The sequence below is a fragment of the Bactrocera dorsalis genome, chromosome 5 (assembly GCF_023373825.1).
Source record: "Bactrocera dorsalis isolate Fly_Bdor chromosome 5, ASM2337382v1, whole genome shotgun sequence".
Taxonomy (NCBI): Eukaryota; Metazoa; Arthropoda; class Insecta; order Diptera; family Tephritidae; genus Bactrocera; species Bactrocera dorsalis.
The window spans coordinates 34,512,829-34,534,472 of NC_064307.1; the positions used below are offsets into that span (position 1 = coordinate 34,512,829).

Sequence of the window (21,644 nt, forward strand, 5' to 3'; positions counted from 1 at the left end):
TGCGAGAGTATAAAATGTTTGGTGACACCCGAACTTAGCCCTTCCTTACTTGTTTAAACTATCTTTATACATTGAATTCAACTCGTCGGATAGTAAAATTGTGATCATAAATCGGGCACCAATCTAATATTGCCCTAAATCGGGAGTAGGAGTAGATGTAAACATTTTTCTATCAACACAAAAAAAAATATTAATTATCATGGTTTAAAAGAACTAAAAAATTTATTAATAAAGCAAGTAGGAACACGACGTCTCTCTCGACGTAAGAATTTGACTTGCCGGTATTTTGGCCCATTCACGGACTAACTTTTTTCAGCATCTCAAGACTGGTGTATTTTTTACTTCGAGCGTTGCTCTCCAAAATGGCCCAGAGAGAATAATCCATTGGATTCGCATCTGGTGAATTTTAGAGCCATTGTGTGGTCGTAATGAAGTTTGGAACGTTGTTTTTCAGCTATTCTTGGTTCACTCGCCCTTTGTGAGACGGTGCTGAGTCTTGTTGAAACGTCCATGGTTTGCGACCGAAATGTTTATTTGCCCACGGCTTCAAAGCAGCCTCCAGAACACTTTCCCGATAATTTGTCGCATTTACTTTGACGCCAGGCTCGATGAAGATAATTGGGTGCGCCCATTTGCGGTGACAGTGGCCCAAACCATTATTTGTGGCCGGTGGCCAACCGTTGACTTCGACTGTCGTATGAACGGTCGGTAAAGTAAACGCTATCGTTTTAAGAGTTTACGAATTGCTCAATTGGAAAAATTTTTTCGTCGTCAGAAAACACAATGTTTGGAATTTGACCGCTTTCGGCCAAGCGAAGCAACTGCTTCGCTCTCTCAAGTCTTACTTGTTGCTGCTTCGGTGTGAGATCATGGGCCTTTTGGAACTTGTAAGTTCCGAACTTTGTAACTGATAACTCAATGATGTTGGATATGCACACTGGAAAGTGAAAGAATCTAAAGGAATATGAAGTTGTGTTATATGGGAAGAAGGCATGGTTATGCTGTTCCTGTATCCAATTTCGTACAATAACATAGAATGTTAAGCGCTGGATTTCGTTAAAATCGATTAAGTTGTTCAAGAGATATACGATTTCATATAAAGATGGGAAGAGATAGGCCCTTTATCCAATTTGTACAACTGATTTCACAAAGCCCTTCAATAGTGTGTGTGGTTATTACCAAATTTTACTCTCACACGGTATGCTAAATGCTAAAAATATGTAAACTAAACCGTGTTTAACAATTTTTAGCCCATTAAATAATACGCCCATCTACAGTACCGATCTCACAAGAGTACTAAGGAATATATTTAAGAAGATACATAAAGGTATGTATCTCAATTTTGACTCAACTTGTCGTTTGCACGAATAGACCAACGGATGGACGGATGGACAGACTGTTATTCGGATTTCAAATCGTAACATCATCCTGATCATTTATATATTTATATCTCGGTTATTTTGAGTTAATACAACCAACCGTTAGGCGAACAAAATTATTATACTCTCCAACAACATCTTGCGAGAATATAACAACGTGCAATAGAAAAATGTGATTTGCTTTACTAAACGGCTATTTATTTTGAAAAATTTGGTATTCCCTTAATCCGTAATCTCTAGGACGATCTACGCAAAAAAATGTTTGTTGGTGAGGAAAACTTCTATGCTTAAAATTTTCTCAAATCCGAAATCCAAGTAAAACTTGATGATGATTTTGATGATAATAACAGAGAGACTCGTAAAAAATTTATTTTTTCTTAAAAGAAATTTCAACTTCAAAGCTGCTTAAGAAAGGAATTTGTATTTAAAATCTGTTATTGTGTAAAAATTCAAAGTCCATCGATCCAGCTGTTTTGGAAAAGCTTTTCTCAGTAACTTAAAAAATAGCGTTGCTATAAAAAAAACATTTCAAATTTGCGAAGCGACTTAATTAAGAATTCTTACAAATACGCTGTAACTCCGAAACGAATGCCCAGAATAACTTTAAAATTTCGAAGAAACTTTCAAATATAATCACATCGATATATAGGCATAAAATATAGATCTTTACTAGTATAAAGATAACAAACATTACAATTAAGAACAAACAAGAAGGTTTCTAAAATAATTATATCCAAATAATTCAAAAGTGTCGGTAACTGATAAAATTAAAAACACGTATTCCTGAACTTTGTCTTTGTTCATAACTTTAAAATTCTTAATTTATCAAAATCTATGTCGTCCCACTAAAAATAAACCCCATTGCCGCAATACAGTTGTTCCAACACTTTTTCCAATCCTCGAAACAGCTCTTAAAGTCAATTTCCGGAACAGCTTTCACTTTTAATGTTTTCAACTGTCTTAAAACGGTTTCCCGGAGCAGTCGTTTGAGTTTGCTGAATAGCCAAAATTTGTGGCTCGATATTGGTGAAAAATTCGGGAAGAATCAATGCCGTATTCGAGGATGCATAATCGTGGTGCAAGCACCAGAATTGTCGGCCCATAGATCCTTCCTCTTTGTACGATCAGCTTCGCCAAATGCCGCATAGTATTGTAATAGCCTCCTTGTTGACAGTTTGGTCGGTCGGAAGGAGTTCGGAATTCACCAAACCTCCATAATCAAAGAAAACTGTCAACATAACCTCGATTTTTTATATTTTATGTTGTTATGTTTATTGTTGATGGCCTTTCTGATGTGGTTCGTTGTCAACGCGTACTTGACCCTCTTTGAATAAATTTTATCAATCAAAAATACTTGCTGACTACAAATAATTATCACTGAAGGCCTTTTCCTGAACATTCTGAACATTTTTCCGTCAATTTGGGTTCTTCCTTAAGTTCACTCATTTGGAACAAGTCTTCAACAACTATATTACGGTTATAACTCATATCACCCTATTTGAAAACATTTTCTCATTTTCTAAGAAAAATGTCCTCTCATTACCTGGCTATTATCACTGATATGGTCAAGGTCAGTGAATTTAGCACTTTGAAAAAGAAACAAGCTCCAATGGAAACGGAAGTGTATGCATTTCATCGAAATGAACAATTATCGATGCAACTCTTGTAACATGCCACATGCTATAAGCAGCATGCAATATGCCAGTCATCTTGAGTAATGCTACCTACCACTAGAAAAGCTTTCCTACTCAAAATCAAAATCATCAACTTGCTCCTGCTCTTGGCCGCATTACTTGTGGTTTACGAACTTCGCTGCCGATTCACATCATCATCAGCAACTTGCAAACTCAGCTTCACTCATCTCATGGCCATCAAGAACTAAATTCAACTCAACGCCACCTCATGATTGCAATGAAAGTACCAAGTGTTGCACACATAAAGGATTTTACTCTTTCCACCTTTGCGGTTGCCAAGCGAAACTTTCCAAAAATATCTTGCGAAAGTCCCACAAACATATCCATATATGTACATATGTATGTATATATTTCCAATTTCAAACGAGCTCTGATGATATAATTTCAACATATGTATAATATATATCACAGACATATATTTGCCCTAAATAACCGTAATGCAATTTTAATAGAAAAATGTCAAAAATTGAGAATAACTAATGTTTGCTGCTTGCTAACTCGTATAAAATGCCACACGAAATGAGCGAATTCTACGAAAACTTACAACTCAATTACCTGGGAAGTTGATGAAAGCATTCGGTGATTTTGGCATGAATGACATTAAACGGAATGTTCTCCTGTGTTGGCAGTGATACGAGTATAAATTACACTGCTCCAACAAAACTGTCAGTTCAATTTGGTGCTTCATCCAGCAAAGATTCATGCAATGATGCTTTTTGAGAGTATTTGTGAAGAAAAGCACTTGACAAATAAACGTGTATCAGAGTTAGGATATATAGCAATTATCAAGAAAAAAGCAAAAAACCTTAACTACGGCCGCACGGAAGCTATAATACAACTTACAAATACAAAAGATTGATTCCAATCGTTCACTTTCTTCGGAGAATGCATTATTGCCTCAGGTAATCTTCTTCTTTCTCTGTTTTCGCCGTCTTCCTCTGCTTCCCTCGGCGTATACTGCGTCGAATACTTTCAGAGCTGGAGCGTTTTCATCCATTCGGACGACATGACGTAGCCAGCGTAGTCGCTGTCTCTTAATTCTCTGAGCTTTGTCAATATCGTCGTATATACAGCTCATCGTTCCATCGAACACGATATTCGCCGTTGCCAAAGCTCAAAGAATCATATATCTTCCGCAGAACATTTCTCTTGGTAACTCATAACGTCGACTCATCAGATGTTGTAATCGTCCAATTGCCTACTCAGTTCGAAGTAGCACTTGTTTACAAGAGTTATTCTCCTTTTCGTGATGTCAAAAGCTGCTTTGAAATCGGCGAAGAGGTAGTGTGTGTCGACCTCCTTTTCATGAGTCTTTTGCCAGATTTAGCGCATGGTAAATATTTGGACAGTTATTTATTTGCCAAGCCCAGAGCACACTGATAATGCCCAATCAGTTTTTTGAAGGTGGGCTTTGATAGTGCAAACAGCACGCTCGTTAGAGCCTTATATCCGATGTTTCGTCAGACCATATTCTACAAAGAAGCTGATGCCTAACTCTTATCAGTTCTTCACCGTCGTATTTGAAAGGCTCAGACGGCAATCTATCGGCCACCGCCGCTTTGTTGTGCTTCAGATGGGTAATAGCTGTTCGAACTTCTTCATGGTCCAACAATGGAATATTTACAAGAGTATGCTCCGGTCTTGAAGCCTTCTGTTAGTCGCCGCATCTTTTTATAGAATTTTCAAGCATATATAGCGATTAAAACAAACTTACGTTCTGCTGTAATTTACTCCTACACTTCTTGTAACCACCACCTTTTTTGAAATTGGGGTTAGCTTATTGACACAAGAATTCGGTAGACTTAAGTCTATAGATCGATGTGGCGACTCGAAAACTTCAAAAGTATAGTATCTTCCAGTTTTACAATAGTCCAGTATCCTTTGTTTAAGCCGTCTCACCTCATGAATTCGCAAATTCGTTGATCTCATCATTGCTTTTTCCATAGTCGCCGGTGAATTGGGCGAACTTCGTCTAAAATCAAGCGTCTGCTTCTGTTTTGAAAATTTGTTTGTGAAATCAAAACCAAATTTTCGAATTGAAGTCTGAACTGCTTCTTTCCATAAAAGATGTAGAGGATCTGTAGAACCAAAGACTTTTGTAATAAAACTTGGGAGAGTTAGGTTAGGTTAGATGGCTGATATACTTAGACACTTACACTCTCATACACAGTACTTTCAGTACTTCAACAGCCAGCAGAAAACACCCCTATAGTAGGATAACAGTTATCGGCAAAACGCTCTGAACTTATCAGAAATCCGCTTAGGTGTTTTATATACATTTTTACAATTTCAGCTGGATGTTTAAAAGTGTGAGATGCGAGTTGTTTTCACCTTGATCTGACAAAAGCAGAACTTTCGAGGAAGAAGTGTTAAGATGATGCCATCTTATCTTCCTTCAAGCAACCGAAACGACTGACATTCGGTAAGATGATCTTCGAAAGGAGGACCTTGCAAAAAGTTCATTAGATCCCATGCACTTTACCTAGAGACCCAGCAGAGTTTTGTAACTACACAACTGCTGGTAGTTGACCAACGCTTGATGAGCTGAAGTGAGGACAGTAGTGAACCACAAGTAGCCAACGGAGCTCCTTCCTACCCATTCCCCTTGCGCAGTCATTGAGGCTGAAATACCATACCTATCCTATCAAGCTCATTAACCTTACAGTTATATCTGCAATACCGCTGTATCTAAACTAGTATAATCAAAAAATTAATCCATGCTAGAGAAAAGGGTCAGCAAAGTTGTGCCTATATTATGGTATAGCTGCCTAAATATCGGCTTTGACATTCACTACTGTGAAAGAGGTCGCGCTCCAAAGCTGGAGAGCTGCTGCTACCTTTATGGCAGTCACCTTCGCTTTGAAGACGCTGCAGTGTTCAGGACGGGAGTCGTTCTCTCCCATGCCTCTTCGTTACTATTTGAAAGGGTTACTACCCTCCAGCAGTGGTGGGTCCACGAGAGAGTTTTGTATGCCAAAGTAAAGTAATAACTAAAATACTTTGCTGGGAGCACATACATTAAGTAATTTTTGCCACATAAATCACTCAAGCATTGAACGCCCTAGTTAGAAACTTCACTCAGATTTTAATTTCCTTTTAATTATACTAATAAGAATTCGGCAAACTTTTGTTAAATATGCTTGCGTGTATATAGTATACCGTTACTATGTACAAAGAAATTCAAATGCTTATGTCACTCAGTCTCAGTCTTATGCAATCTTCTCTCCTGCCTTTGGCAGGGTTATGAAGAGATTATAGTAATGGATATATACATATATACATACATATATATGTACATATATATACATTGTCTCATTAGTGTCATACACAGACCTCCAGCATGTAGCATCCAAACGATTTGCGAATCTGCGTCTAAGTGCAGTCATTCCCTCACGTAAACTCTACACGCGTGAGTGCCGACCGCGCTTTAATAGCTCACTGCATCATTTTAATGATGATTTCAGAAAATTAAGAAACCTTAGCGCTGAGATATGTACGAGTATACTTAAGAACAAATATTCAATAGCTATAGCAAGAAAGATATGTAAAGGGTGATCCATTTCTAGGTTCCCTACTTTTTTTTAAAGAAAAACGCAGAAACTTCACATTTAATGGGGATGTTTGTTATCATCCGAAAGAACATCCTGTGGCATATATTTTTTGTCGCGGCTGCGTCTCAGATGGTTGTTCCGTTGAGTACAATTTTTGATGACTTATGCGAGTATTTCGTCCGTCTGGTAACTGACGAATGATGCGTGTGATGTTTTGCTCGAAGGCCTGAATCGAAGCGGGAATGTCCGCAAAGATTTTGGAGTTTACATATCCCCACAGAAAAAAAGTCTAACGGTGTGATACCACACGATTTTGGTAGCCAATCGACCGGCCCCGAAAAATGAAATTACCTGCTCACCGAAGTGATCTCTCAATAAATCCATTCTTTGATGTGATGTGCGGAAATGGCGCCGTTTTGTTGAAACCAAATGTCGCCGAGATCACGAGCTTTCGGTCGCCATCGAACATTACGTTCTTACCGGCATCGTGTTTGAAGAAATAATACCTAAAAACGTGGCGAGATTGACTTTGCTAAGAGCCAGTAGTTTGGGAGATCTCTTACGGTTCGCTGTGGACCTGAAAGATCTCGCATCCGCACAAGCTCTGGTTTTTACCAGCGCTTGCTAAGCTGACTGGTGGTCCAAAGGTTCAACGCCAGACGCAAGAAGATATCAGAAAAATTACTAGCTTTCAATCGGAAGAATTTTCGGAAAGGTTGCCCCCTCCAAAGCTCATCGGTTTTGAGGTTTCCGGCGATTCCGCTGTGAATGTGTAGTCCGCGAACGCAAAGCCCATATAGCCGCTCGGCTATCAGAGTGAATGCAAACCTTTCCGAAGGAAGCTACACTTCGTAACAGAACATCTACTGCTGGCAGCCATCTCCGCTTAAAATACATTTTTTAGTAGTCATAAACTAGAGTTTATGGAGAGCTCCCGACTAAAAACTCCATTACCTAGTCTCCCTCTTAACTTTTGTCCATTCATGTAAGGCTCACTTCATCCCTTCTCCAATCTCTCTCAGAGGCATTTAAGCTTAGAAGGAACCGCCAGGAAAAGGTTCTGCGGTGATGTGATGTAGATTCGGAGGAATTCAATCGAAGCAGTTCCCTACCTAAGGCTTCTCATATACTCAGCTTCCCTAAGTCTTATAGCGGCCTTCGCTGCCAAGCACCTACCAGGTGCAACGTCTAGAATGGCATTAGTGCCATTGTTGGTGTTGTCCTACTTTGAACCCGTTTCAGCTGCTTAGCTAGTGAGGTTTTTCCTAGCGCCAGACAACGAACCACACAAAACGATATTGACTTCACTACTGCTTCATAGAGCCAGAACATCATTTGTAGTGAGGAGCTTCACCCATTCTCAATTGCTTCTGTACAATAGTACTACTTGCATAAGGTAGCCGATGGATAAGCGCCAAGTACTTCATTCTGTCTGGTTGAAAAGTAGAGCCTCTAAATCGCAGTTACTCTACCCATCTTCCGATCTTTAAGTTTGTATGGCTGCTATATGCTATACTGTACCGATATCGGCGGTTCAGACAAATGAGCAGCTTTTATAGAAGAAAATGGCGCCTAAAGTTTCAGATCGTTATCTCAAAAACTGAAGGACCAGTTCGCATATATACAGATAGATGGACAGACAGACGGTTGCAGCTAAATCAGAACTTATGGCGGACGAACGGACAGACAGAAATATAATACTCATCAATTCATCTTTCTAATGATTTTAATACATACAGCTCTATAGATTGGATTCAAGTTGAGGATAGCCCTGATGTTGTTAGTTGAACAAAAAAACTGTACTGTGATTCAACAACAAATTATTTTGGGTTGTACTTTACAGTAATCATTAATTAATTAAGTTTAAGATTCAACGTTAACTGAGAAATTTGAAATTTTCAGAAACCTCACTAGTTCGTATGTGTTCCTTCATTAGCTCGACATTTCCCTATTCAGTGATGTTATTAATGAGTTTTCACCCTTTTAGCAAATAAACTCAGCACAATGCGGTCCAACATAGTGATGGCGCGGCGGCACCATCATTGTCTCCTATTGCTTTTACTCCTCACGCAAGCGTTCCTAATCTGCTCGGCGCTACCCGCCGCATCCAATACGCTTGCCGCACAAAGTGGTGCTGGATTAAGCTCCACTAGCAGCAACAACAATGTCAGTGGCAACAGTGCCGTTAGCAATAGTAATACAAATAGCAATAGCAACAACAATGCCGTAGGAAATCCCAATGTGAGCATAAATAGTGGCAGCAATATTGCGAGCAACGTCACTGTGAGCGGCAGCGCTATAAGCAGCAGCGGTAGCGGCGGCCTAGCCGTCGGCACGGGCGGCAACAATATCGATTTGCTCAGCGCAGCTGGCACAAGTGCGGTCGGTATCAGTGTGCCTGGCGGCGGCAGTGGCAACAGCAGTAACATTATCGTATTGCCGAGGGAGAAGTTGTACGAAAAGTGCACTGGGCCAGGTGATCCGGGTCCTTGCAAGCAATACATTTACAAATGGCGTTACGAGCCGCTCTCCAACGAGTGCACCACTTTCATTTGGGGCGGCTGTGATGGCAATCCGCAGAATCGTTTCAACACAGAGGCCGAGTGCTTGTATCATTGCATTGGAGGACCGCGTAAGTAAAAAATAAACGAAAAAAATCGAACAAAACATTTTTATTAAAAAATATTACATTTATTTTATTTATATTTTTATTTTTGTTTTTTTTTTTTGTAGACACATTGCCTCCTTTTCTACGTTCTACCACCAGTGAACCCAGCACCACCGAGTCAACACAGCAGTTGTCATCTAACACTGCGGGACCTGTATATGGCGGCGGTGATGCTTCCGACTCCAGCCCTGTGCCTTTCGATCAGCGTGGCCCAGAGCTAACGTTTGCCGAAACGGGTCAGGAGAAAACATTCGTCTTTGCCAAGAATAACACATTCATCCAAATGGACGGTGACATTATACAAACATTTCAATTAAGGTAAGATTGGCAAAGCAAAAAATACAAATGTAGTTTATAGAAAATAATGTTTGAAGAAAGTGATAATATTTTCTTGGAAGATATAGGCCAGTATTATCTTGTCCAGATCCACAACATCGAAAGTGAAGGAGTTTGGAATGTTGTCAATATAATAATATGAGATTTGTCCATAAAAACACCAATGTGTAATATTTTCAGAAACGAAGGATTGTAGCCTTTTAAGTGTTTAGCAAAATATATGTCCAGAATCCGAAAAAGGAACAAAAGACTAGGACGTTTCATTCCAAACCACTGTGCATCAATAGACGAAAATATTTGCTTTTCAAGTTTCCGAATTTTTACGCATGCAATCCTTCTTGGCCAGTGTGTTCCAAGGCTCAGGGAAGCTGAACATACGAGTATAAATGGGTCCTAATAAATGCACGTCAAAATTCTCTTCTCCTACTACGTTCCAGAATGCTTGGATCTCTGCAAAGCAGAGGCTACTCGTGGCAGCTTTTTCTTTACTCACGTACCAACAAGGGATATGTAGATGAGGAGGAATCGTTGGAAAAGTGAGCTTTTTTACGGATATTCGAAGCTAGGAGGAAATAGGAGAGTAGTTTTCTGTAAGGAGCTCTTTGTCAAAGTTAGCTTTAGGCTACTGAACCACTGTAGTATTTTTCAAACAGTAGTGGCTGCTATCAAGGGTGCTATAGATGTATGTACTGTTCCGAAGTGCAGCTTCTTTTCGGGTGTAGAACATTCGTTCCAAAAATAGTACGGTAATACTGGCGCTGAGCTCGCTAAATGTGGGCTCAAAACTTATCAAGAAGTGCCTCAATAGAATAACATATAGAAATAATATCAAATTACTTCATAATCAGACTCGCTCCGGTGCGACCGCGACCCAGGAGATGTTCTAAACTGCATGCCTTCAGCAAAGTTTATCTTGCTCAAATCGTAAAGGTTCTTACTGAACGCTGTCCCATAGGCTTAAATCTTTTCTGCCGCTAGCTGTCATAGTTGTGTAGAAGGAAGGAAAAATCAAGGCATTTTATTTTCTATTGTCAGCTTTTGCAAGACTGAGATTAAAACACGGCGGTCTTACCTTCTACGAATCAGGAAACATAGCCTGCTATTTTTTGTCATCTCACTAAATTGTTTGAGGATATCAAAGCGCTTTGGCGTTTGGTAAGGGTCTTAAGATCTATTATTTCCGAGATTTAGGTATCATAACGAACCGGCCTTCTAAGCTGTCCATGTGAGATTCCCATTAAAATAGATCTCAGGACCTAACCTGATTTAACCTTACTAAATTTATTAAACTTCTAATTTTATCATTATTAATGGATCATCCTTTTTAATAAAGTTATGGGGTTTTAAAAATGATCGAAACAGAACAAATATTGAATATAGAGAATATAGAGTATTTCAAAATATTGACTACCCCAGCATTTTCCAAAAAATTTAAAAATTAACAGTATCACTCATTTTGTTTAGGCATTTTTATTGCAAACTCTGTTTCTCTCATCATTGATCGTAACTAAAATATCCTAACCTAAATTATTTAAGTAAAAACGTTCTACATACATACGAGTACATAGAAGTTGAATTCAGAATTTATAAATGCATACGTACATAAATCAGCAATATGAATAAGATATAAACGCAGCATCTACATATCTACATATCTATGTTCATGGATGAGCACATGCAAATGAATCGAGTTGCAAATATTATAAATTGCTGTTGGTTCTTATGGATTTGAGGCAAGCGGCAGGCTGCAGCCTTCAACTTTAAATGGCAGACCAGGCTGCTTCCAAGAGCATTCATAATGAGTGATTACAGCATGAGTTCCTTGATTGCTTGCCTTGCATTGTGATGGGCCTTGTGCAGCGTGTGCTTGAGAGCTTTGAAATTGACTAAAAAACACACGCACACAAATCTTTATCAAGTATGCCAAATACATTTTATTTACTCAAATGCAAAAACCAGCTGGCAATCAATCAGCAATCAGCTAGCGTTTGCACAACTAATCATGAATTTTAGCCTCTCCTGTGTACAACATGTGTTTGCGAAATGCGTAGATTAATAAGTATTTACTCAAACCCCTTGGTAAATTTGGATACATTTCAAAAATGTAAGAATTATTATGTTACAGAATGATATATATATTTTTTTATATTATTGTCTGGTTTAATAAAATTTGATCAAATCTGGCCATTTACTAAAGTGATTTCCGAAACATAGACAAAGTTTTCCCTTAGGAAGTAACTCCAAACTTCTCAGTCTACTGCGGTCTTGAATAAGTTTACTCTCCAGGTACATCGAAAGTCGATACCGAATTCAACACTGGCTCTATAAACATATAATTATTCAAATCTACATACATATATACTATGTAGTATTGATTTTAAGAACAAGAAAAAACTCGAATATGGTTGCACCGAACAAATACCCCAGTATAGTCAGCGAGATGAAATTGATTTACAAACAAGTGTAAGAAACTTGTATAAAATTTTGAGCTGACCTATTTAACCTTATATGTATATATTGTTTAAGTAATATTTAATAAAGCCAATACTCAAGCTTATAATTTACGAAATTTCCATTTGCATATATTTTTAGACTTTGCCGAGAGATCTCATTTCAATTTCGAACGCGTCTACCACACGGTCTACTCGTTTATCATAACGTAAAAAATCCGGATCGCATTAACTTGGATCCATATGCGCTGTATGTGATTGTCGAGAAGGGGCAACTGAAGGTCGTGCATGTTTTTGGAAAGCACTCGACAAGCGTTACCGTGGGCGAAGGACTCAATCGTGACGAATGGCACAGTGTGATGGTAAAATTATTATATACATTATTTCAATCTGTTAATTTATACGATATTGTATTTAATGTAGGTAGCTTTCTTTAAACCTTTTCTTGCTGATAAAGTAAAAAGTGTGGGTGTAGGTAAACATTTTTTTTCATAACTCTAACTAAATTTAGTAACCTTAGTGGGGTTTACGACCCCTACTAGTCTATTGCCTCTACTCAAGCATCATTCATACCATATGAACTTATGGTGTGTTATGGTGGATGGCAGTATCGAAAAAATGCAGCCATAAACCACTGGGATAGGTGCTGCTGTGAATCATAGGCGGAATGAAAATGACATAACCTTCGAGGTTATCCTCCATATCCGTCCAATACATATTCAAGTTAAGCAAGATGCAATGCTTATAGGCCATTGGAGCCAGACTCGGCGTCCCCACGGATATGATATCATATTCGATCTTGTTAATGAATTCGGATTGGTGATGTGACCAAGAAAAGGTAATTAATAAGGAACACACTCCCCAGTAGAGAAGAATATACCGAAAGTTCTGGGATCAATAATTCCAATGGTTTCCATAAGATAAAATAGAACAAGAGCGCGTTTCTTCTCTATCTTCTTCTGCATAAGATAGCTTCAAACTAAATGACTACAATTCAGTCTTGCAGCCCGAAATTGTTGGCATGACAAAAGTGGGACTTTTGCTTTAACCAGCAAGTCCATAAACCTTCTAGTTCACAGTGTCAATTAAGGTTCTTTACCAGTACCAGTACCAAGTCTAACCTTATTAGATTCTACAAACAAACAATAACTAGACTCTTAGCATGTAACTCATCTGAGTATTCAGTCATAATATGAAATACCATACGAAAAGATAGACCAGTTGTCCCGCTCATGTACTGCTGGAAGCACGATACCCCTAAGTTGATCCAGACCATTCAGCTTGTTTAAAGCAATGAAACCAAGAGGGTCACCACATATCAATCACACTAGCAACACAGGGCATACCACAAACTTACTTTTGGGTAGTGTGGATGGTAGACAGACCAAAAACCTCCGACTTCTATGCAACAGGGAATTTAGTAATAGTCTAGGGCTCATGCCTGGGCACCTACCCTCAAGATCCCACCTTCAGAAAATCAGAAAATGGAAAAGGTGACGTCGGCGGAATGCAGAGCAGGTGCGGAGGATGATGAGAAGCTGGAACATTATCATTGCGAATACCCAACCCTCTGCCGGATGAGACTGGATTGATGATTGATAGACGAGGAATGTACCGTACCACCGACTTATGCCAAAAATTTCTGCCTAAAAACTTCCCATAGATATGGAGAGTTTGGTGCGTGATCCTGTGACTCCTGCAATGATTCTCTCCAACGTTTTCGAACCATCAGTGCACCACTTGATTGTATTATCCTTAAGCAGTAGCTCGAGAGTGGAATCATTATATTCAGCTTAGCTGCTATGGCTTAAACTTCTTGGTGAAGCTTAACCTTTTTGTAATGCTCTCCCTTGGGATAAGGCCAATGATTACACCATTTAACTCTTTCATCAGCTGGGACCAGGTTACCTTACCTCTGGTACACCCTTCTGCTGTCATTTGTAGCAGTGTGTGTTTGGCTGCCTGACCGATTACTAGATGAAGTTGTGTGAGCTCAAGCATGACTTCAAGTGCTGCCGTTAGACAAGTGCGTAATGCACCCATCATGCAGCTTGGATAGTGGTAGTTGACTGGACATATATATTCCACGGCAACCAATCCTTTAATCATTAAACAGGTGGCGTGGAAAATAATCAGGTCTTTTACCACATCCTCTGAGTTAGAATAATAATTAATTTCATTACCACCCGGTAGAACTATGGGCCTCCAACCGACTAAGTACACTTAAACTCAACAATCTTCGAAAATGAGTTTCATTCACGAATCCAATTCAAAAAAATATTTTATGTAGTACATTCACTCTCTATAGAGGCCTGCCAGTCATGCCTAAATCCAGTGGCTTACAAATTCGTATGCATTTCAAATAGTTCGCACATATTTCTCTTATTGTCTGAGTACTCAAATCACTATCTCTTGCAAAAGCATCACAGTCCTTTGCTGGCTACTGTCTCCTACTTATCAATCACACATTTTGGCATTGATTGTTGAAAGTGACAAAAACCCCACAGTCCCGTACGATCAAGCACCAATGTGTGGCAACAACATTACTCAACGTCCAGCATAACATATATACATACATATTTACCTATTCACTCATATCCATTCACATAAAGGTCGGGGAATTTATGAGTATAGCTTTCATCAAGTTCTACTCGGTGAACTCTTGAAAAATGCCGACGATAGTCATTAATAATGCTCCCGTTCAATGCATTTTCTTGTTGCATTTCTTCTATTTCGTTTATTTTAATTTTGCTTTCAATCTTTTTATTGTTCTCTGAACCTGCTTTTGCCGTGTGCGAAGAAAATCAAATACAAATGAATGCAATTTAGGAATTTATCTACCATTGATGCGAGTTCAATCATTCACAGTTGTGAATCGAAAACAAAAGTCTTGTGTGTGTGTGTCTGTGTACAAGTGTGCGCATTGCCAACTTACGTTGATGCTGCTTCTACCGCAAAATGCACTTAAGCAGGCGTCAGACATTGCAAGTTGAAAGTACTTTCAGCTTAAATCTGATGAAGTTCGAAAATGGAATGGTCTTTATTATGCCGCACTAATCCGGTCGCGTGGAGGGAGTGAAACGCAGGCGAGGAAGCCGCAAACTTGTCAGAACACTGCACTCCGGACTATGAAAGGAAGCCTCTTGATGTCTGCCATCGAACACCTGCATTGTGAGGCTCAAATGCTCCCAGTTAAGGAGCTAATGAACTCCTCTCCAAGCAGTTCCTACTGGGGTGCTTTCGCAGAAATCATCCTTTTAGGTAGCTGTTTGGAGCGGAACCGCCAACCAGGAGTATCAAGAGGTTATTCCGCAACTATGTCGACGACGTCAAACAATACGCCGACCAGACGTCGGACGCAACTAACTTCCGGCAAGCACTGACCGCCATTCACCGTGGCACCATCAACACCTTTACCGACTTCGTCTCAGTAACTGGCGTACTTGGAGTCAAACGACCACCAATTAAAGACGATGGGCTCGAGTTACCACGAGAAACGAGAGTGAAATTTGTGCAGCTTCGTTCTGGATACTGTAGCACGTTAAACTCCTACTTATCCTGAATAGACCCTGACATATCAAACAAAATTCCAGAGTGATATGAGTCCTCACATGACACTAGCCACCTGTTTGCGTGCCCTGCTAACCCTACACATCTGACACCCTTCTCCCTTTGGTCCGGTTTGGTGCCAACGTTGAATACTTAGTACTTTCCCAAACCACAGTTCTGTTGTTTACACAAAGAAAAACAGTTTTTAACAGCAAAATGAATCGAAAAGCACTTTCCATATCACATATAACAATACAAAATACCTTCCCTACATCTAAATTTTCATTGATTCCTAACCTCTTGCTGCCATAGCCAAAGCGGCACTTGCAAGTTAGCTACGCAGTTTCAGAAATCTGAAATGAAATAATTAATACAACCTCACTCTATTCAGGTTTAACCCTTTTTGATGCATCCTCTTAACCACAAATCAATTTCTTTCTATGTCAGTCGATTCCATTTATCTTAGAAATTTCATATACATACATACATATTTGCATGCCCACATACGGCTTTCGCCAAAGCTCGCAATGAGCCAAACATACAATAAAGGTCTCCTAACTGCAGTAAAAAGTGGTGCCAAGAGTTTGAATGAGAGTGTGTGTGTGTGTGCCTTGATTGTCTCAGGTCATTCAGCAAACTAATGTTTCTTCTTTGCTGTCCATCGATCAATATAGGTACGCATCGATGTCCATGGCGCAAGATTGATTGCACGCGTTGACAACAGTCAAGAGGAAGTTTACCTGAAGGGCTTGAACCACGACACCAACTATGGAGTATCGACGAATCTGCCGTCTGTGGTGCTGGTCGGAGGTGAGTACTTAGCCTTTTGATGCATATATACAGAATTATATCCTACTAATATCGACATGGCGCAGAATAGAGCTATGCAGAATTTAAAATAAGTAGTATATAGAAATGTTGTATATTTTAAGGGAAAGGCTCTACTCAAATGTGAGACTAACTCTTCACTTGAACTTAAATATGAAAGAAAATGGTTACTAGGTTCAATTAGGCTAGATAGTGAGACTGACTATCGCTGTGGGTCTCGATTTTCATTCATAATAATACCAAAATTTATTTAAAAGAATTAAATTTTTATTAGGTAAAAAAATATGTTAGTAGCAAACGGAATTAAAAATATCCTCAAAGTTCATGAAACAGTTCCATGTGGAAGTAGTTTCTTCACTGAATACGGCTCAAAAATGTTGCCTTAAGTTTAAGACCTGAGTCATACTGTGTCCTTTTTATCACCACTCAATATTGTATTCTTTTTCTAGTTTCCGTTTTGAATTAAAAGCTATACTAAACTTTTCCTGAATCTTGAATATTTTCTCTGCAGTCTTCTTTCTAATACTTTCCCGTTCCTCATCTAGTTCCCAAAGAAATGTATCTTTTAGCATATTTCGTTGTTCGATGTTATTAGATGTGCGCATATCTAACCCAGTTAGAATTCGAAAAGTGGGGAACTTGGTACTGGTTGGTATTGTTCAAAAGTTCATAGTAGTATAATACGTTTGGTACGCTCGACTTGTCCGTTTCCACGTGGCACGCCGGTTGCAATAAGAAGATACTGAATACCCTCCTTAGCGCAATATTGTTCAAAACTCCTAGCTGTAAATGCTGTTCCCCTATCAGTGTTTATCCTTTTTGGATTCTCGAACACAGACACCCGTTTTTGTGTTCGGTCCATTATCGAAGCTGAATCCATACTCCTTGTTGGGTATAAGCACACGAATTTTCTAAGAGCATCTATCACTCCAACAAACGGTTACATTTTTTAAAGGTCAGGTCAATAGCGGTCTGTCCTCCTTATATGTATATAGGACAGAGTGAGCGCTTCTTTTTCCTGCCTTTGCTTCCCCGATAATGCATTCTACGCAATTTCTAAATACGTTTGCCACCTTTGGTCCTATTTGTGAAATATAAAACTATTTTTTCAGATAATCTTGGGTATTTTTTTCCAACGAGTATCCTACACTGTGCGTCATCCGAACAACTCTTTAATGGGATTTTTTTACAGTATACCGTTTTTCAAATAAAACTTTTCAAAAATATTTTTGTCTAAAGTCTTTCATACCGCTTTATCCAATCACTAGTTGCAATGAAAATCATTCATATTCCACAAAGCATGTCGTATAGAGATATTCTCTACTCTCGATCTGGCAAATAGATTTTACAATGTGCCGTTCGATCCAAACTCAAAACTCAAAACCCATTTACCTTTCGGAATTTGTAATTCTCTAGCCATATTTTGCGTTTTATACAGCCATTTCCCAAGATTTGGTGCATTATATGGACGACATACTTATTCCAGCATCATGCAGCGCATAAACTTAACGTCGTTTTACAGAGAACCAAGAGTTGTGAAGCTTAAGTGGCAAAAGTGCCAATTTTTGATTCAAAGAATTCAATTTTACCATACATTATTGAAGATCGGATTATAAGATGAAGGCAGTACTCAATTTTCCAATCCTACGGGATAAAAAATCTCTTCAAAGACCTCAAGGACTTACTTCTTATTTTACAACTAATCAAATTTGCAAGGTGCGTTCCAAAGTAAAAAGGACTTAAAAAAGAAACGAACAAATGGTATTTTGGCAAAATCAATTTATTTTATTCAAAATAGTCTCCTTCTACTTCAATATACATAGCTTCTTGCAGGGTCCAAAAGCTTGTCGAACGAGTGTTTTAACTCGTTGGCTGGTATGGCCGCCAGTATGCCGGTGCAAGCCTTTTCAATGACCTCTCATCTGTATAACGCTTTCTTTTCATGGGCAAATGCATTTTTCCGAAAAGGAAAAAATCACACGGTGCCATATCAGCTGAATACGGGAAGTAGTTAATGGTTATAATGTGAGTTTTAGTCAAATAATCGTCCTTCGAATGTTGAATTCTGAGAAATTTTTGGTCGTCAGTCAATATGTGCGGAACAAACCGTGCACACACATTAGGTAAGCCCAAATGTTCAGTGAAAATGCGATAAATCGATGTCTTGGAGATGTTTAATTCCACTTCCATGAATTTCAATGATGGCTTCGGCTGATTTTTGATGAATTCACGCACAGTTTCGATGGAGTTTCCGGTGATCACGTATTTTGATTGGCCCACATATTGATTGTCATTTATGTCCCCACGACCACTTTGAAAACGTTGAAATCACTCGTGCACTCTGCTACGGGATAGGCAATTATCGCCACAAACTTGTTTCATTAATTGAAACGTTTCGATAAAAGTTTTACCAATTTTAAAACAAAATTTAATGTTTGCTCTTTGTTCGAAACTCATTTTCGCACCGATAACACAAAACATACTGACTCTTAAAACGCAACTTCACTTCCAATCGATGAAATGTCATGAAATTATCACTGGATAATCGATTAATATAGCAGATTCTAACACACCAGTCGACATATAGATGGCACCACCAGAAGGTAGTAGATTCAAAAAGTCCTCTTTACTTTGGAACACAATTTGTATTATCTACATCTCAACAGATTGGTTTGCAAGCCTTTTAGCTATATTTTGAATGAATGTCAATTGGAATAAACATTTTTTTAAGAATATTTACGCCAAAATAAATTTTGTAGAAATAGTTCAAATCGGAACACTATAGCATATAGCTGTCAAACAACTTAATCCAAATCCAAGATTACGAGCCGTTGATTTCTCTAGTATATTTTACATTTTTATTACATTTTAAATTGATAATTTCAATAAAGTTAGAAAAGTTTTAGAACCCAAACTTTTTCCATTCTATTTACTCTAGAAGAATCTTGGAAGCTTCATCCATATAGCATGTAATAGGTTGTGAGCTGATATCGGTTGCGATGGGTCCTTCTATTTACCAAAACTTAATGCCCTTGTTGGTAACAAAAAGTCTACAATAGTGTTAGTATTGCTGGGGTTTCGCTCTAGTCCAATTTAATATCTGCAAGTCAAACTCACGCCGATTTATTTACACTTACACACACCTGTATATACACTTACACATACACCCACAAACACACGATTTCATGTGTTTCAAACTCAGTGAATTGTAAAACAATTTATTTATAACATTTTATTTTACTCTTACATGTTAATTAATCTTCATTATGGACCTGGAAAACGCAACCGCAACAATAAAAACGAAAACAACAACAACTATATGCAATCAACTTTAAACGCAAAACAACGATGGCACAAAATGGCCAAAACTTTGTAAAACACCAACACCAATAACAAAAACCAATGCCATAACCACAACTAACCAAACACAAAACGTTATAACCTGCTGCGTTCTTTCGCTCAACACCGGCCATGTGTGGTGCACGCTGGCGTATACGTAACACACACGCAAACGCCTGCCTGCAAATGAACGAACACACACACGAACTGTGTGAACACCGCACCGCAGGTCTTTCATCGGAGGAGAAACTGCATGGCGTCAAGTATATCATTGAATCATTTGTGGGCTGCATCCGAAATGTGGTGCTGAGTTCGGGTAAGGCAGCATCCGATTTGCTGCCCATCGCCCCGCTGGTGGCCACCAAGCACGAGAACGTCAATGAGGGCTGCTCCGACAAATGCTATTCCAGACACAATTTGTGTTTTGTGGGCTCCCGTTGTATTAATCACTATTATGACATTTCATGCGATTGCTTTGGCACTCCCTACGAAGGCGAGCACTGCGATATTTACAGTAAGTATCTAAATATTAGTTAGAACAGAACAGTTAGAAATAAAAACCGCTCAAAAACCATGAAAACAAATCACAGCAAGGAGTTTGTTAAATGAAAATGGTTTACATGAATAACTGCGGTGGATGCACCATTTGTATGAACAAACCCGCTAGGAAAATGTTAGCAACATATGCGTCCGAAACTTTTAATGAATGTAGTAACAGTTCTTTGGTCATTTAAATTCAATATTTCGTATAATTTTTACGACAAGTCTGCCAGAAGTGGTTAAAAAATTTAGACGGAATTGCAAATTTCAAATATAAATTTAAATTTTGCTTATTGCAAGTGTTTCGCTTCAGTGCATTTATGATCGCCTTCCATTTTGACTCAATATGCATCAAATCATCCTTTTGAACTTATTATTAGCAAAGCTTCTAATAGTTTTCTTAAAGAGGATACTACGTTCAAGATCGGAAGTCGTGAGCTGCTTGAGCCTTAGGTAAAATAATCGTTTCTGATCCTTCCCAAGTTAATGGTGCTCAGAAAACTTTTCTCACTTGCTTGAACTTCTACACATGACTCCATCCCACGGGTCCAGATCAGATCGGACATTTAACTAAATTGTTTTTTTGTAGGGAAAACTTGTTTACTTGACGAGATATCTTCACAAGACTTTACATGAAATATTGCTCAAAGCAAGGCTATGACGTCTATGTATGTAAAGACATTTTTCAGACGCGCTCACTATAGCATTATCGCTTTCAAATGTTGGCCGCGGTCCATCCGTTGAGTGCAATTTTCGATGACTAGTTCGAGCATTCCGACTGGTAACAGGCGGATGACAGGCGTGATGTGCTACTCCAAAGCCTGAATCAAAGCGGGATTGTTCGCATAAACTTTAGACTTTACATATCCCTATAGGAAAAAATCTAACAGTGGGATATCACACCCTCTTGGTGACCAATCGACCGGCCCAAAACGTGAAATTATCTGCTCACCGAAGTATTCTATCAATTCGGTTGATGCGAAATTTCCTGTTGAATGTAAATGTCGCCAAGATCACGAGCTTCAATTTCAAGCATCAAATAGTCGGTTAGCATGGCGCAATGACGGACCCCATTGAACGTTTTGTTCTCACTGGCATCATTTTTGAAGAAATATGGACCTATGATTCCACCGGTTCACAAACGACAACAAACCGTTGTTTTTTATGGGTGAAATGACAGCTCTTAAATCTCTTCAGATTGATCTTTGTCCCAAAAGCGGCTATTTTGTTTGTTTACATACCCATTGAGCCAGAAATGGACCTCATCTATAAACAAAATTTGGCTCGAAAACGTCGGATCTTCATGGAAC

General features: G+C 38.8%; 1 protein-coding gene across 7 annotated transcripts in view; it reads left to right on the forward strand.

Annotated features, from left to right (window-relative positions):
• Positions 1–21,644, forward strand: part of LOC105227121 (axotactin) — a 160,143-nt gene that overhangs the window by 31,844 nt on the left and 106,655 nt on the right. For all 7 annotated transcript variants that reach the window (XM_049459219.1, XM_049459220.1, XM_049459218.1 and 4 more), the window contains exons 2-6: positions 8,612–9,256; positions 9,358–9,610; positions 12,221–12,440; positions 16,302–16,437; positions 20,024–20,308. In XM_049459219.1, the coding sequence (XP_049315176.1) occupies positions 8,629–9,256; positions 9,358–9,610; positions 12,221–12,440; positions 16,302–16,437; positions 20,024–20,308 (1,522 nt within the window). In that variant the 5' untranslated portion in view covers positions 8,612–8,628. The remainder of the gene's footprint in view (positions 1–8,611; positions 9,257–9,357; positions 9,611–12,220; positions 12,441–16,301; positions 16,438–20,023; positions 20,309–21,644) is intronic.